The 18,402-nt window shown below is 37.2% G+C and overlaps 2 protein-coding genes across 2 annotated transcripts in view; one reads left to right on the top strand and one right to left on the bottom strand.

The window, feature by feature from the left end:
• Positions 1 to 767: 767 nt before the first annotated feature.
• On the top strand, positions 768 to 13,739 carry LOC117995540 (lysosomal proton-coupled steroid conjugate and bile acid symporter SLC46A3). Its single transcript, XM_034983540.2, has 9 exons — positions 768 to 1,095; positions 2,936 to 3,136; positions 5,679 to 5,853; positions 6,331 to 6,516; positions 8,113 to 8,403; positions 8,972 to 9,126; positions 9,792 to 9,960; positions 10,635 to 10,794; positions 11,371 to 13,739. Exons 1-9 carry the CDS (start codon positions 1,057 to 1,059, stop codon positions 11,453 to 11,455), a joined length of 1,461 nt encoding a protein of 486 aa, XP_034839431.1. The 5' UTR covers positions 768 to 1,056; the 3' UTR covers positions 11,456 to 13,739.
• Positions 11,814 to 18,402, bottom strand: part of LOC117995539 (putative serine protease K12H4.7) — a 22,437-nt gene continuing 15,848 nt past the window's right edge. Inside the window, exon 9 of the mRNA XM_034983539.2 lies at positions 11,814 to 18,383. Coding sequence (XP_034839430.1) covers positions 18,271 to 18,383 — 113 coding nt within the window. The 3' untranslated portion in view covers positions 11,814 to 18,270. The remainder of the gene's footprint in view (positions 18,384 to 18,402) is intronic.

Genomic DNA, 18,402 nt, shown 5'->3' with positions numbered 1-18,402 from the left:
AAAAATCACAAAATTGAAATGTTTGGAACATTGATCGATGGTTTAGACGGTTTAGAATACTAAACTCTCTGGTATATAGTGTGTTATCTATGTACTAAACCCATAATAAATTTTATTAAAAGTTCGGAGGTCCTTATTTTTTTACTGCTTTCATTAGTCGCAAAGAGAATATAGGTACCTACCTAATCACTACGATTAGTCGATAGTAGAGATCATAGATTGTAGAGATTTTATAGTTTTAACTATGAAACTAACCGCTAGATGGCGCTGCATTCTAAAAAATCGTAGATAGAGTAATAAAGCTAGATAAAGGAACGTTTGCTTTCTCATTCACACTAAAAAGAGAGCACAGATAAAGTTACTAATGCGATAAACAGAGACGCAGCTAACCTATTTTTTGTCCCTTATCGTGTAACCGATTTTTACAAGGAAGGAATACAACTTTAGTTGCAAAACAAACTTTAAGAATTCGTGGTGTTATTGTAGTTATTTCTCAATAGTTATTTACTTGTTTTCACATAAAAAACGTTTAATACAAATACTGTTGATCGGTAAATAGTTTTTACAAATGTTGACTACTAAACAATGGTAATAAATTGTCGTGCTATTCATCGTTACACAGTACTTTAATCTAGCTTTTTTACTCAATCTACGTAAGTAATATTTGACGTGAGATGAGCCTTTTTTTCTAACAGCGCTCCTCTGTCAATGTCATTCAAGTGCCAAGAGAGCCTTGTCGTACTGTAACTCTTTCAATCTGTGCCCTGTGGTTTATTTATTTTCTGGTGGTTTTCTACTTAGAGAGAGTGTACATAAGGTTCCTACAGGTACCTACAAATTGTTTCAATTTTTGATTGTTGGCAGAGAGTTAAACGCATTTTAAGGAAATATTTCTTCAATGAAAAAGAGGCGCCAAATACAAAAATATTTAGGTTACACCTACCTAGTTTTTATGTAGTATAGGATAATATTATTTTGTTCAGGGACGAATTTACTAATAATTAAACGTAATATCCTATTAGAAAATAGCAGCAAATTTTATTTTGTTACATTAAAATGGAAGATACAGTGCCTGAAGAAGATTCTTCTACTTTGGTGAGTTTTTGAATACTTATAATGTTTTTATTTATTTAAAAAATGTAAGAAAGATTACTTATGTAGATTAGTAAAGAACGTAAGTACAAGTTTACAGGTACTTATGCAGCGTTTCTGCTTATTTTTAATAAATAGTATGAGTTTTATCATAATAAATGATTTATTTGATCTAGAACTCACTACTACCAAATATCTCCTCTTCATCTATTGTTAAATAGTTAACCTAAGGTTAACATCAAATTGATAAGAATTATCATTTGAATATAACTGAGGTAATAGGTTAAAATATTTCAATATGAGCTTTAATTAACTCTGCTATTTTAATTTATCCAAATTAAATATTTGACGTTACCATACCTACCTACTATTGATATATATCATCCTAATCCCTCTAATATATTGTATATGTATACTTAACATTGTTTGATTGTATCACAAAATGATAACCAATTGAGATAAAAAAACTGTTTTAAAAATATTATAGGACCATACAGCTTCGACTTTAAATCAATGTGTCAAAATTAATCCACTAGAATCTGCAATAGGTAAGTACCTAACTATCTACAGAAATATGAGTTTAGAAATTTCGCACAAATGAGCAATCAAATCCCAAACTAGACTAGATGCCTTCCTTATATTATGTTGCTATCACATGTCATTGTTATTAATCCATGTGTGTAATAAGTATTCGTCATCATCAACCCACCACTGTCTCAATATTGAGCACAGTTTTCCTCTCAGAATGAGAAGGGTTTGGCCATAATCCACCACATATACTTCACACACTTTTGAGAACATTATGGAGAATTGTCAGGCTTGCATTACCTTACTATTTTTTGTTCACTATTAAAGCAAGTGATATTTAACTCTAAAAGTCTAAAGGTGCATGCCCGGGATCAAACCCCACGTTTAACCACTAGGCTGTTACTGCTATTGCATGTCGATTATTATTTAAAAAAAAATTGATTAAATACCATCAGTCCCAATACAACATCATATTCATCATGATCAACCCATCGCCGGCTCACTGCAGAGCACAGGTCTCCTCTCAGAACGAGAAGGGGTACAACATCATATTAGTTAGAGATACCTATCTGACAACTACTTATCTTATTATTTGATATTATTCAGAATGTTTTGATGTTCCCGCATCATAGAAAATTATTATAGATAGTGTCACCTTACATCATTTCATTTGATTGTAAGATGGATCAACTATCTAACCTGTTTAAAGATTTTCTTAGAAGTGCCTGTAAAATAGTGTTGTAATTGATTTATTTTCTATTAAAACAAGTTAGTTATTTCAAGCTTTATAATGGTGATATCAGGGGTAATATATCTATTAAAAATTGAAACATTTCAAGAATACATAATATGTAAAAATATATTATAGTGTGTTTTAACTTTTAAGTAATTGATGTTTAAATGCATATTAATAACATTTTTGAATCATTTGTATTTGAATGTGCTTTTCACTTTTATGGTCACTAAACCAACCTACGGTTTTCAACTGCAAGTTTTATTTTATTTTTATTCAGATACAAGTTAGCCCTTGACTGCAACTGGAAGGGGTATGGCAGTTTTTATTAAACCCATACCCTTTGGTTTCTACACGGCATCGTACCGGAACGCTAAATCGCTTGGCGTCACGGCTTTGCCGGTTGGGTGGTAACTAGCCACGGCCGAAGCCTCCCACCAGACCAGACCAGAAATTTAAAATTATAAAATTCCAAACCCCTGCCAGGAATCGAACCCGGGACCTCCCACTAATAAGACCACAGCGCTCACCACTGCGCCAGAGAGGTCGTCAAAACTTCTTAAAATATTAATTTTGTTACAGAAAGAAAATCATGTCATACAACCATGGTACAAAATCATAACCGTGGAACCTGTTATGTTTTTCTATATGATGGCTTTCATGATAACAAGTGTTATAGAACAAACATTCTATGTGTTCCGTACATGCACAGTGAATCACGGCTACAGTGAGGAGATATGCTACGATATAAGTAACTACAGCGATATCAATAAAGAAGTTCAGGTAATATTTTAACACCCATACAAAAGCTATTAAATCATGTGTTGCTTTCCAGGGTTCTGTATGCATGTAACTTGAAGAATGATGAACCAGCTACATTTGATATACCTACGGTTTTATTTTACCTTTACAAGAGCTATTTACAATTATTAGTATTTACAATAATGACGGGTCTTCTCTCAGAGTGTTTTGGCCATAGTCTACCACGCTGGCCAAGTGCGGATTGGCTGACTTCACACACCTTTGAGAAAATTATGGAGAACTCTCAGGCATGCTGGTTTCCTCACAATGTTTTCCTTCACCGTTAAAGCAAGTTATATTTTAATTACCTACTTAAAAACGCACATAACTCTGAAAAGTTAGAGGTGCGTGCCCAGGATCGAACCCCCGACCTCCGATTGGAAGGCGGACGTCCTAACCACTAGGCTACCACAGCGTAGCACTCCTCTCACTCTGAGAGGAGACCCGTGCTCTGTAGTGAGCCGGCGATGGGTTGATCATGATGATGACAATAATGACTGGCTCGCGAGCTTTATATAGCTTTATATATAAAAGGAAAATGTGACTGACTGGCTGATCTATCAACGCACAGCTCGGATGGATCGGGCTGAAATTTGGCATGCAGATAGCTATTATGACGTATGAATCCGCTAAGGGATTTTTGAAAATTCAACCCCTAAGGGGGTGAAATAGGGGTTTGAAATTTATGTAGTCCACGCGTACGAAGTCGTGAGCATAAGCTAGTAGCTTTATATAACCAATAGTAAAAATTTCAAATTAAAAAGTGTTATTTCTATTACGATGGTACGGAACCCTTATTGTGTGATTTCGCTTTTCTCACGATTTTGATTCCCTTGAATTGAAGGGTCTTGACAGACATGACAGACAGACGAACAGACAGAAAGACAGACGACGAAGTGTCCTATAAGGATTTCTTTTTCTTCTGAGGTATGGAACCTTAAAAACGCGTTTAAATCGGTCAAGCCCGAAGTGGAAAAATCGTGACCGTAGTTACCGAAATTTCTGGTATGTAGGTTGCTAAGTAATGGAAATTGTAGATCTACAATTACCATTACTTAAGTTTCGCATTAAATCGTTATTGCTTTCCAAGTCAAAACATAGGTAGGTACCTACAAGGTACCTACCTACTCATTAAAGTATGGTGTTACTTTATTTGCGTGGTAATACATAAATCTTTTATTAATTCGCGACTGTAAAATCTGCAGATATGCGAAATTTTTCATCATTTACATGTTCGTAATAAGGTAGGTAGGTTAGGTATTATTCGGGCCTCCTGAAGGTATTTTCTGACAGGATCGACTGCCAGTACTTGAATCACTGTTGTACAATTCACGTGCTGGCAAATCGATCCTGTCCTAATTTAAATAGTTATAAATATTATAGTTATAGATTTTTTACTAAGAAATAGGTTTAAGTCTCGTGTAATTACTAACACCAATATTAATAATTATTAACAATTAGGTTTAAGTTTCGTGTAATTACTAACACCAATATGATCCTTGTTGGTCGAAATAAAAACATTTTATTTATTTATTTATTTATTTATTATAGGACAAATATACGAGTAGGGGAAAATACGCAAAAAGTTTCGTAGATAATAGCTATCTCTTTCATCACTATCCATATTATTTATTTATTGGTTTATTTTTGTGGTTTGTCCTTCAATCGCGTTGCAACGGAGCAACGGATCACCGTGATTTTTTGCATGGGTGTAGTTAAAGACCTAGAGATACCTAGCTGAAGCCCGCGCCTCCGTTCGCGTGGATCTAGTTTTTAAAAACCCCGTGGGACTCTTTTTTTTCCAGGATTAAAAGTAACCTACTCCACTTCAGGTCGTACTTACACTATACCCATGCAAAAAATCACTCCATTGCCCCGTTGCAACGTGATTGAAGAACAAACAAACATACTTTCACATTTATAATATGGGTAGTATCACTAACATACTCTTCAGTCTTGTGCGTTTTGTATCTTTTGTCTCATACGCCATGTAATACGAGCGTAACATCTTATGTTAGTAGTGTAGTGTAGTTGATAAAGATCATATCTATCATTATCATCAACCGATAGACGACCACTGCTGGACATAGGTCTCTTGTACACACACTTGCTATAGGACTTCCACACGCCACGGTCTTGCGCCGCCACGATCCAGCGGCTCCCTGCGACTCGCCCGATGTCGTCCGTCCACCTAGTCTTTCAACGCTGCGTTTTCCAGTACGTGGTCGCATTTCAGTACCTTGGGACCCCAACGTGCTTGAATGGGGACTATGTGGGGAAGGACCCTTGGCTTTTCGAACTATGTGCCCTGCCCATTGCCACTTCAGCTTCACCTTCAACACCTGCTGAGCTATGTTGGTCAGTCTGGTTCTCCTACGGAGATCCGTAGGAGAACCAGTGTGACAGAGTGAGAATGATGAGATCCTCATTTTTGATTTGATCACGTAGAGTAACTCCAAGCATAGCTTTCTCCATCGCTCGAAATTCGAGAATATTATTAACTTGGCCTTCTGATATATTTCAGGTTACAGTGTTAATATTCCACCAGTGGAACGGCATCGCTGGTCACGTGGTGCCGTTGTTACTGGCGTTCTTCCTCGGGAGCTACAGTGACAAGAGAGGCCGGAAGGTGCTGCTGTGCGCTGGCCTGCTCGGAAAGCTTTTCTTCTCGCTGATGATCACACTGAATAGTATAAAACGTGAGTTTTGTACAACTTGATCTACCTATATTGAGTATTACCAGGGGGGTTATTATAACTCAGTGATCATGGTCTTGAAAGCCGTCAAGCTTATTTGACAAAAAAATTTTGGCGACCTCCACTTTTTTAAGTGTAACATCCGATCGATTTTCTTATAACATGTAGGCTATGTCACCCGGACTATAACAACGAATCAATTGACACCTCATGAATCAAAATCAGCCCAGTAGTTTAGGCCCTACGGTATAACACACATAGATACAAACATACATACATACATTAGGCACATTCTTTTTTAGTGTAGTACTACACGCCTGGTATCCATAGTTATAAATAACTTTTAAAATATAAACAAGCAGGCGGGTCATCAACGCCCATGAACATTTACAGTATCAGAGGAACCATCAATGTGTTACCAGCTTTTTAGGAATTTGTTGGTCCGCTCCTTGAACAACCCCACTATTAATTTACTTTCAGAGTGGCCAGTAGAGTACGTAATATATACAGCAACATTCCCCAGCGCTCTAACCGGCGCGGATCTGTCGATATTCGCGGGCTGTTTTGCGTACATCGCGGATGTGACATCAGTGCAAAGCAGGTCTCTTAGAGTGGGCATACTGGATGTGGTCTACTTGAGTACTATGCCTACAGGGGTCGCTATTGGTAAGTGCCTTGCTACTTTCTTACGAATAATCATTTTAATATTACTCAGTGAAGCAGCAATGTAAAACCTACCAATGTTAAATGAGCTTAGTGACTAACACTCATCGTCACAACAGGGATCAGCATGCTGAAGTGCGTTTGCACTTAACAGCTGCTCTATCTCTAATATATAAAAATGGATCGCTGAATGTGTTGCTGATCGCAAATCTCGAGAACACCTGAACCGATTTCGCTAATTCTTTTTTTATAATATTCCTTGAAGTACGAGGATGGTTCTTACGGAGGGGAAAATTTAAAAAAGTCCTGAAAAAGAATCGGCTGTTAGACGGTAAGAAATTCGCCGGGTCAGCTAGTGTTTCAATAAATATCTATTTTGTACTAGCTGCCCTGGCGAACTTCGTTCCGCCTGACAGTCGATTCAAATTTTTTAAATTTTTCTCCCCGTTGGAACCATCCTCGTACTTCAAGGAATATTATAAAAAAAGAATTAGCGAAATCGGTTCAGCTGTTCTCGAGATTTGCGATCAGCAACACATTCAGCGATTCATTTTTATATATTAGAGATAGAGCAGCTGTTAAGTGTAAACGCACTTCAGCATGCTGATCCCTGTTGTGACGATGAGTGTTAGTCACTGAGCTCATTTGACATTGGTTGGTTTTACATTGCTGCTTCACTGTGTAATATTAAAATGATTATTCGTAGAAAACCTTCAATGAATTAAAAATAAATGTCACATGAGCTCGGTGGCTACCATTCTTCGTTGAACACTGAGTTAGCGAATAATCCCGCTAGACGTCATTTCAAGTTTCAAATGCCTTCAACTTGCACAGCATTGAATTAAATGTATAGAGATCGTTTGTACGTAGCGTGTAGTGTGTATGCGTTTAGGAACCTATACAATAAGGGCTTCGTTCATTATTATTTAATTTTTCGCAGGATAGGCTTAGCTTGACAGTGGTACTGATTCTGAGCACAACCTAATTTTAGAGTATTCGCATCCTCTTTCTACTAATGTAATATGAAAAGGACAGACGCAGTTTGACAGTTTTAAATAAAATTTTTAGATGGTAAAACCCGTGATTTTAGCGGAAAAGTAGTCTTAGTGATTGATCACCAGTAATTTTTCAGGCGCTCGATGCTAGATGATTGACTTCAACGAATTCTGTAGACTAGTAACGGGCGGCCATATTATTTTGAAGCATGCTCGTAAGTGTCGTTTTATGTAAAGGTGCGTAAACTCCGTGCCAGTATCTACATAGTTTGTGTCGCTACGCGCATGCTTATCATTCACTATATAGCATACTAATTTGTCTTTACTTTTTACAACACAAACGTATGAGCTTCGTTTAAATCAAAAATATTACAGTAAAACTTAAAGATAGCCTTATCTAATTACTGTACAAATCATACCCGCGTTGAATGGTGACAAAAATACTGGCTGCATTTTCGCGTTGGTCAGCCAGGCTGAGGCTAGCCTTTGCGCAAAAAATGAGCCCGCCCTTCTGTCACCAAATGAGGCTATTAATTGCACTTTGCCAATCTGGATTTTTATAATAATATCTTTGACTGACCTATAATTTTGTATTTATTTTCAGGTAACTTATTATACACTAGGGTTGTAAACAAATCTTTTACAGCGATGTTCGCAATAAATTTTTGCCTGATGCTAGTTTCCACGATATACTGTTTCGTCTTCCTTGAGTGGCAGACGAGGCCGGAACAACGCTCACTGAGAGAGGCCCGAGTCACGAACCCTATTGGAGACTTCTTCGACTTAAACAACATCAAACAAACGATTGTGACTTTGACGAAGAAAAGATCGAATAATAGGAGATTGTTTTTATGGTTCTTGCTAATTTCCATGGCATTCTATACATTCCAAAGAGGTGCGTTTTATAAAATCTATTTTTTAAGATCTAAGTTTGTATTTATTCTGTTATAATAACTGTTTGCTGCAAGAAAAGATCGAATTATAGAAGACTGTTTCTATATGCTTCCTGCTAATTTCCATTGCATTCTATGCACTCAAAACAATTGTGTAATATACATTTTGCTTTAGTCATGTACCGTCATTTTGGTTGTCAGGTTGGTCATTAGTTTGCGAGAAGCTGAACTTGTGAATTGTGAAAACTGAAACTGAATTTGTGACCTGTTATTTTTATCCCTATCATACCATACATAAACTATTTTACCGACGCTGGATTGTTTGAAACATCATCCATTTCACTAAATTATTTCTTATATATATTACATCTTGAATAATTATTTTATCTTGAATTTTATATTATATATTATATCTTGAATATATTTAAGCACTCAGAAATAATGTAGCTATCAATCGGTGAAAGAAATTTCTGAATCGGATCATTAGTTCTGGAGATTACTATCCTACATACAAAACTGATAAATTTTACCTCTATATAACCGTATAGATATTAAATTTTACTATTACAGATGAAAGACAAGTTATGTACTTATACACGACAAACGTATTCAAATGGGACGCCACCGACTTCAGTCATTTTAGAACATATTTGAGCACCGCCTATGTGATCGTTATGCTTTTTGTCATACCGCTTTTTACGAAAATATTAAACTGGAGAGACACGGTAAGTACTGCAAAATTATAATAAAATTAGTAGTCAGTGGGGATGGCCGACAGAAGTGTTAAAACTATGAAATGACTTTTTTGGTTTTTTAAATTGATCCAATAATTAATCCAATTAAAAATCATAGTTATTGTTGGAAAAAAAATCTATTAAAATCTAGTATGAAAAAAAACATTTAACACAATCGAAGATTAGGTAATTAATAAAAGATTTGCGGCTCAATTTTATTTGAGCCGTAAGTCTATTATAAGCTCGTGCAATTTATATTGGATTGCAATTATGAACTAACTGCCTCGATTTGAACTGGTAATATCAGTTAAAATACTGTCGATGAACTGTAAATTTGGCGAAAATATGTCCCTTCACATTGATATCGACACAACAGTTTAACTATGCCTGCTGTAAGGCCCATAAGTGCGTCAGGGAGCGCAACAGACGGCAGCGTCCGCTTTCCTCATTTTCTAGCGGGTCTTTGCTGCAGGTATAGAAACTTTTATACTGTTATAAATCGAATCTTTGAACAGAGCAGAGCAACCGCCGAGTTTATTGCTGGTTTATCTCGGTAGGAAAGCCATTTAGAACTAGTGGTAGATGCATTTGACGATTCAAAAGTACTTGTAATAGTTAATTTCAATAAAAACTCTTACCAAAAAAGTTCTTTTCAGATAATCGTGATGCTCGGTGCAGCGGCGCATATGGCGGGACACTTTACCTATGCTCACGCACAGACTGACTCCACTATGTATATAGGAGCCACGGTTGCTGCCTTGGGACCTTGCGTCGCTCCTCTGATACGTTCTATGACGTCAAAAGTGCTCGCACCTTCTGAGAGAGGTAAAGCGATAATCGCGGCCTTGTATACATACATATCCTCCTTTTTTGAAATCAGTTAAAGGGTGCAGGTACGTAACATACGTATTATGTAGTAAAAACTTAAAACTTGGGTCACATTTGTGGAGCGCTATCTATAGTAGAAGGGTACTAAAGCTGTGATAGCCAAGCCTAGTGGTTAGTTATACGTGCGCCTCCTAATCGGAAGTTAGGAGTTCGACCCCGGGCACGCACCTCTTACTTTTCGGAGTCGTGTATGTTTTAAGTAATTAAATATCACTTGCTTTAACAGTGAAGGAAAACATCTTGATGTAACCTGCATGCCTGAGAGTTCTCCATAATGTTCTCAAAGGTGTGTGAAGTCTGCCAATCCGCCTATGGCCAGCGTGGTAGACTTTGGCCAAAACCCTTCTCCCTCTGAGAGGAGACCCTCAGTTTGACAGACTGAGAGAGACAACAGAGAGTTAGCACACAAACTACATTTTCGTTACTCAGAAAATAAGGCAGGCCTGGCGCCACGGGGTTCTTTTTTTTTTTTTTTTTTTAAATCTTTTATTAACAGGCTTTTACATTTATGTATGTCAGCCTACGGGGTTCTTGCTCTATAAAATTTAGTTACGATCCAAATCAGTACCAATGCGATAGAACACTCGACAACCAAACTTTTCTCGTTCCAGGGGTGGCATATGCATTTCTGTCTGTTATGGAGAACGCAGTGGCTATGTTCGCTTCGGTGATATACTCGCAACTATACAACGCTGTTCTTAACACGCCGTATATCAACGCAATATTCTACCTCACGATGGCCACACAAGCAGTCGTGTTCCTACTGTCGCTGTGAGTATACTAGCTGATGCGGACTTGCTCGGTCGGTCGGTTCCGGAAAACTTCATTCATTATTACAATCGGAACTGTTGTGATTGGCTGAATTTATGGAATTCTTGTTCTTCTTCTTGAAGTGCTGTCTTCCTATTCGGTGGCTCCAGGGTTCGATCCCATAGCCCCGACCCCCAACTTTTCAGTTATGTGCGTTTAAAGCAATTTAATATCATTTCCTTTAACGGTGAAGAAAAACATCGTGAGGAAACCTGCATGCCTGAGAGTTCTCCATAATGTTCTCAAAGGTGTGTGAAGTCTGCACATTCGCATCTGGCCCGCGTGGTAGACTATGGCCAAAACCGTTCTCATTCTGAGTAGTTCACCCGTGCTCTGTAGTGAGCCGGCGATGGGCTGATATTAATATTTAGTTTAGTTAGAGCCATCCATAGTTTAGAGATTGTTTTGCTGTATTATCAAGTACCTTTACATTATCAAGTATTGTTTCCTAATAATATTCAGCGGGGTCGGGAATCGAACCTGGGTCTCTAAACTAGACATGATTGCCGAAATAATTACATTTTTTTTTCTTTTCAGGGCAATGGAGCTAATGCTAAAAGGAAGGAGATTTGACTCGCTGTTGGATCAAGATTCCATAAATATATCAGAGGGTTCGTCTTGACCAAGTTTGAGCTCGAAAATAAAAGACAAATTTGGTTCCTATAAGTTTATTCAGTTAAAATATGCTGGATTAATAGTGAATAGTTTAATAGTGTGCATTTACTTACAGTATAGACTTATATGCTGGTTATGTCGTAATTTCGTATTGACATTGATGTTAGTTATACTGAAACTCGAATAGATGTTCTTTGAATACCGTTGTATTTTTTTATATGGTATTTTGTTGTTCTTTTTTATTTATTAGGTAGTTTCATTTTTGATATTGTCACCATGGTCTTTAGTCATGATTAGGTCGGAAACTCGAATAACTTTAGTCGAATATATTGTAATTAATATTTTGAACTCGATTATTTTAGTGAAAATCGCAACGTAGTAAATTAAGACCAAATTGTAAGTAAATGCTCACTTCACAGATTATGCTAAGTCGGCTATAGACATACAGAATGTCAATTGTGAAAATCCTTTTAAACTGTTATTTAAGTGTAAGAGAAATTTGAATACGAAATTATTAAATAATTATTATTTCGTTACAAAAATAGTTTAATTTTATAAAAACAGACTTATAAATATAAAACTATGCCATAATTGTTTGAAATGAGAAGTTAACGAGTAAACTTAGGAAATCGATTAAGTTATTTTAAAACAACCTGTCGGAACATAACGTGAGATTACGGTGCACAGACAGAGAGCTGAAGTAATTTCTGGGAGAAGAGAAAGTACACACACAACATCGACTACTATGACATCGAACATCGACACATCGAGATTAACATGCGTATACGATAATAGATGAGTAAATTAAGCGAATGCCCGTCCGCCGTGTCGTGTCAGGGGAAACTTTCTTCACATACCGCAACCGCAGCCAAACTTTGGAATTTAACAATTGTATAAACCTAGTTAAACTGATTTAATTAATTACTTAAAGTTAGTAATGCTGCCACTTTTTGGCATGAGCATAATGAGGTTGCCAAAAAGTTACTTTTTTATGATTCAGATATAAGCAAGCCCTTGACTGCAATCTCACCTGGTGGTAAGTGATGATGCAGTCTAAGATGGAAGCGGGCTAACCTGGAAGGGGTATGGTAGTTTTTATTAAACCCCTTTGGTTTCAACACGGCATCGTACCGGAACGCTAAATCGCTTGGTGGCACGGCTTTGTCGTTAGGGTGGTAACTAGCTACGGCCGAAGCGTCCCACCAGACTAGACCAGAAATTAAGCAATTACAAAATTCCAAACTCCTGCCGGGAATCAAATCCGGGACCTCCCACTAATAATACCACGGCGTTTAGCACTGCGTCAGGGAGGTCGTCAAAACATAGTGTCCTTGTGTAAGTGGGCCTTATAGTCCAATGATTAAATTGGAATTTTGAAACGCGCACTGATAGTTCTGTTTTCCCCTCACCTTACGAAGAAACACCTTTCCCATACATGTAAGTTAACACTCCATCAAATAGAACATTTAACAAGAGCAGCAGCTCGAATCTTTGGACCCAACGTAAACGTATGCATTTCTAACTCGAATATCTTCGCTCGGTGTTAGAACATTAGTGGTGAATAGTCATGTAGAGATGTATTCGTTTACGCGGGGCCCGCTGTACGGCCGCCCGCACCACACACCCGCTCGAAAGCCCGCGGCGGGCAAAGTAGTGTGAGAGAGAGTGTAATGCAACTGACCGCACGACAAAGGGCAGGGGCCCTAATAAAATCCATCCTCTTTAAAATGAAGAAGCATCCGTAGCGCCTTTCGAATCAGACACAACACTAGCGCGGGCTCAGCAGGCATTAAAACGAGATTATATATTTATAAATATACTGTAAATATTAAGAATATTGAATTGATTATATCTATACTTTCTGTTATCCGTCTCTCATACTCCAATCCCTTCAACAACGACAGTAATACTAGAACATCATGGAAGATTTTCTAGTATTACTTATTGGAGGAACAAAAGGTTACCTAAGTTAAACACAAGTAATGTAACATCAATAAAGCTTAATCAAACGTAACCCTTAAACATTACAAAATAACAAAGTTCTTACGAGTCACATAAAGTTAACAGAATGAATAAGTACAACTAAATGAATAGAAATCTTAAAAAGGAACCAACTACAAAACAAGTATAGTAGAATAAACAATCGGATCAGAATTTAAAATAATAATCAGGTCGCTTTTCTTATTTATTCGCTCCAAAATAATTGTAATCGATGAATGATCTCTCAGCTATTTGGTTTATTGTTTTTTTCATTTTCTTAATCCGATTTTTGTCTAAACATGTCACTAATCGTAGGATCATGACCATTGTATATATTCGAGAACCTGATTGAACCGCCAGTTTTTTGTAATTACTCAATCATAATATATGGTTTATTAGGAAATTAAGGAAAATATCAATTATTACCATTCAATTCAATTTAGATAGACTTCGAAAAAATTCACATTATCTACTATCGAGTTGGGAGGATGTGTAGCTCTTGACGGACACACATCACTCCTTTGCAACTTTTACCTTATTTTACGTCGATTTCTCTATGTAATAGGTTAAACCGTGGTGATTTATCCAAGGAAATAAATCGGTGAACACGGAAATAACCAGCCAGTCCGCGAGATGGAATGCCTAACAATAAATAATTATTTATTTGTCTCATCCGATCTAAGTATAATTAATGTCAGACTATCTTATTAACGAGCCCTATAGTAATCATAGTATCAGTTCAAAATGCTACAACCAGGAATTTTTTCCCGGTAGAGATGAGTCGTGTAACGCATCAAATTGCACGTCTGTGAAGTTATTGATGTAGTCTGTTTTTACAATTAGATGTTGTCAGTACGTTACGAGTTATAAGATACTAGTAAGTAAGTTACAAGACACCACAAATATCTTCCAGACGGTGTATTATATCCATTAAGTCTATTATGACTTAAAAATTAAGCAATAGAAACAATTTCAATAACATCTAAACTGGTGAAGTAATATCACAGAAATAATACAATTATTTGAATAATAAATTAAGCTTCAAAGAAAACACCATCGAAAAAATCTATTCTGAGTTGGCAATACTCAGAAATTATGATGACAGGTCCGTAAGACTTCGAGCCTACAGGTTGGTAAATCGCTACCCGGAGATAATCTTCATATACTATATTATATTAAGGCACGTACCCTTAAACTCGCAAAACTTCAAACACATTACAAAGTCCTCTAAAAGTCCTGAAGATCTGTCATCACCTTCACTAAATTATGCTTCAATTTTATAATCAAAGTTTTATTCTTCAGCAATTTAAGCTTAACACATTTTACGAACTGAACTAAATGACAATACATAATATAATAGAAACAGAGAGCAATCTTGTCAGGTTTTATTATCACATATCGTCAGGGTCATCAGTCTATGGTATCAACTCGAGAACCTAGAGAGGAACTCGTAGAACCGAAGAGATAGAAGACTCTCGTTACAGGGATGTTTAACTGTCAAGTCGCCGCATCTGTAGTTTCGTTTAAATGAAAATATAATCAAACTGATAATAACACGTCACGTCCTAGTTACTAAAGTTCTCGACTAGGAGATGGGTTGGAGAGGTGACGATCCGATTTTTCGCCGTACAACTAGTTTTACAAATAAGGTGCCTTGTTGTTGTACAAACCCCAATACAGTTGGAACCTTTGGCAAATAATAACGCGGACTCTTCTTTCATCTATAAAAAATAACTTCTTTGTATTTCGTTACTAAACGTTGTTTGTACATGAACAGAGCACCTGTTGATATTCTAGGAAAATGGGACTCTTGCTTAATATAGTTGCGTACTATTCCGATTTAAGGCACATACTGCTTAGCTCCGTTACTATTTTTTTTTTCGCCCAAACACGGTGCTGGCGCTTCATTAACTATGACAACACCAAAAATTGATCTAACGGGTGACTAAAACTTAAGTTCAAATCAAAAATAATTGTAGACACTATACGAAGCACCCGCGTCGTGTTTAGTCCGTAACTCGACTACAAAAATTCCGAGATATATTGTACAATTTCTCACGTAAAAAGTTTCGATTTTAATAATACTCAGTAAAAAATTAACGATTAACTACGTTGAAAAGAGGCCGCGGATGTTAATAGCGGTAGAATGTTGCCGTCGTCTTCGTGAATTGATTTAATTTAATAAGCGCGATTGGTTTCCAAGATTGCCTTCGTCGCACGGGTCATCGTTGAAAGGTTCCCGCTAGGCGTGCGTGCCGCGAAGGAGACCTCGGTTGCCGTTCATAAGCACCATGAGGTAGTTTTCCTTGGTTGCGGTTACAATATCAAGAGAAAATAAACCAAACATAAAACACCAAACCTTATTGCTTTATAGAGGTTACAAGTTGTCGCTTTGTTCGTAAAGATCGCCATCGATGGGTTTCTGACTCGCACACCCATGCCACAACCAACCCTCTAGTCGTGTTCTACCCCGCGTGGCATCGGTGCACTGCCCCCTCTTTTCCAATGTTACCCCTCAGTGTATAATAATTGAGTAAATTTTAACGTTTTTCCATTTGTTCATGGACGTACTAACAATTGCGGCTGCCATGCGTCATGAACAAACAATTATATTACAACATCAAAAAATATTATGAACAAATATCATTACAAAATATATAGAATATATAATAATGTAAACATCATAGCGAAAATCGGAATCGTCTGAATGGAGTTTATTTTCGACAACTATGGTTTTCTATGCTTTGGATACAGCTGACATCACGAATAAAATCCTTTTAGCTCGACCATTAGAAATATATACTGAACTCTTTCGCACCCACTATTTCCGAACTGACAAATTCAAATGAGAAGCCGTGATATAGCTACCCCGCCGCAAGAAAACCAATGGCCTCAATCCTCTCGTTATTCGTATTTTTCCGGTATAGCTTAGATACAAAGCTTGTCGTATTCAGTGTTGTCAAGGACGTATCAGGTATTGATTTGCAAATGGCCGTAATGTTGTCGTGATTGATGGTGGTTTAGTGCCCCTACTTAGTGCCCCTACTTAAACCGCTGACCGTTCCGGTGCTAAGTGCGCTAAGTGCGCGAAGCCGCCGCGTCGTGTAGAATTGCCGGTGATAAGTCGTCACATCCGGGATAACAACAAGTACGAAATTTGTCTCGCCGATTTTTACATTTCAATCGCGTAAATCGCACATCTTGTTGAGTCTAAACAGGTAATAATAGGTCAAGAATAATCTAAAGAGCAGTTTGAACGTCAAAAAAGTTGTTAGGGCCCTTTAATACATTTAGAGTCCATTACTTAAATATATTAAGATTTTAAATCTGATCCGACAGTTATTTTACTACATCTTCGAACCTCATCTTAATAATAAATCTAGCAGTGACGTACACCGTACCGTCTACTAATAATATAATTCATGTAAATTCTCAAAGATTCCTAGATTACGTTTCCAAGTAAATAGAGTGAGTCACGTTTTCACAAATGAACAAGGCTACTGACAATTTTCCTTTTTGTTTTCAATTATTATTATTATCGTTAAGAAGAAAGAGTTTGTTGGCACTCGTAGGTGTTTGAATTTTGTTGGCAGTTTTTTTTTAGTGAACACTCTAAATTGAATTAGGCCTTTTGTTTATGCTGTTGTATAGTATTTCATATGTGAAAACGCTTTTCAATGTATACAAGACAAATAAAATGAAACCTCTGTGCTTTCTGAGATGTTAAACATTCGTTATCCTCTTTGCAAGACAATTTTCTTCAATAGCCAGAGTCGGCAAATGTTGGTTTGTTACTACTATTTGATAAATGCGCATTTATTTCAGTCAAAATCAAGTTTAGCTTAAGCGTAGAGTGGTGCATTTCTCTATAAAGTTCCTCAACATACTCTAAACATGACAAACAATGTTAAGAAGTTTGTCATTTTGTGTTAAGTAATCATTACGTTATCTTTAATTTATTTGATCTTATGTATTCGCCATGGCATGTAATCATTAATCACTTATGATAAATCAATAAAACTATGATTATTTAAAAAAATTAAGATATTGAATGGTAGTAAGTGGCAAAGGAAAACAGATGCTATAAATATTTCTGAAAGTATACAAATTTGAAAAGAATTATGTGAACATATTGAGGAAATCAAAATGGCCTTTACGATGTTATTAACACCGTAACGGGCGAGATACTCCACTACACCATAGCGCATAGCAACAGTTCTTGTTTCACAATTTCACTTCGGACAAATTCAGAACCAACATTCGTCCATGTTCGTGTTCAAATTGCCTAATCTCCCTTTCCTCCCGGACCATACCGATGTTGCCCACTTTAGTCCCGTCCCCATAGGCCCCCACCCAGCCATCAGCCCCCCCCCTCCCGTCTCAAATCTAGACAGATTCGGCTGAGTCTAGAATATCTGCACAAAGTTAGTAAAGCATTCTTCCTCCTTTCAAGGCAAAATAAACGACCCTCGACGATAAAACTAATCCAAACACAAGATAGAAAAATTAGCAACGCGACTAGATGTTTTCTAAATCTTTTCCTTACCATCCGGTCTAGCCCCTCCGAATACGCATGGCGAACGACTTCATACATTTGGGATATAAATGCGCACTTATTTCCTTAACAATACAAATACAATATTGAATCTACTACAAAGGAACAGTTATGGAAACACTGAGCTTAAATAAACGCAATGAGTAAATAAATCTATAAAAGCGTTAGGAGGACCGTCGAAAAAAGTTGGGAGCCTTGGATTAGAGAAGCTTTTACATACGCCGTCGTTTCCGCCGCCCCCACATGATGCGGAGCGTTCCTCCTCAGAGCCTCGTCACACCCGAGGGTCAAGGAAGGTTCAGCCACGAGCCGATATAGCTCTGCACCTCGATGCGAGCTGCGACCAGCTTCGCCGGATCGTCGGCGCTTGGCGGATACATGTTCGCGCAATGAGCTGTACCTGCACCCAGTAACAACAG

Source organism: Maniola hyperantus, chromosome Z (genome assembly GCF_902806685.2).
Source record: "Maniola hyperantus chromosome Z, iAphHyp1.2, whole genome shotgun sequence".
NCBI classification, from domain to species: domain Eukaryota; kingdom Metazoa; phylum Arthropoda; class Insecta; order Lepidoptera; family Nymphalidae; genus Maniola; species Maniola hyperantus.
This window is presented reverse-complemented; position numbering and strand designations above follow the sequence as displayed.

Excerpts from the sequence above, each read along its gene's own strand:
- LOC117995540 (XM_034983540.2), top strand. The coding sequence starts at position 1,057 with ATGGAAGATACAGTGCCTGAAGAAGATTCTTCTACTTTG. Across the intron at positions 6,517-8,112 it reads GCCTACAGGGGTCGCTATTG|GTAACTTATTATACACTAGG; the intron begins GTAAGTGCCTTG and ends ATTTATTTTCAG. Across the intron at positions 8,404-8,971 it reads ATTCTATACATTCCAAAGAG|ATGAAAGACAAGTTATGTAC; the intron begins GTGCGTTTTATA and ends TTACTATTACAG.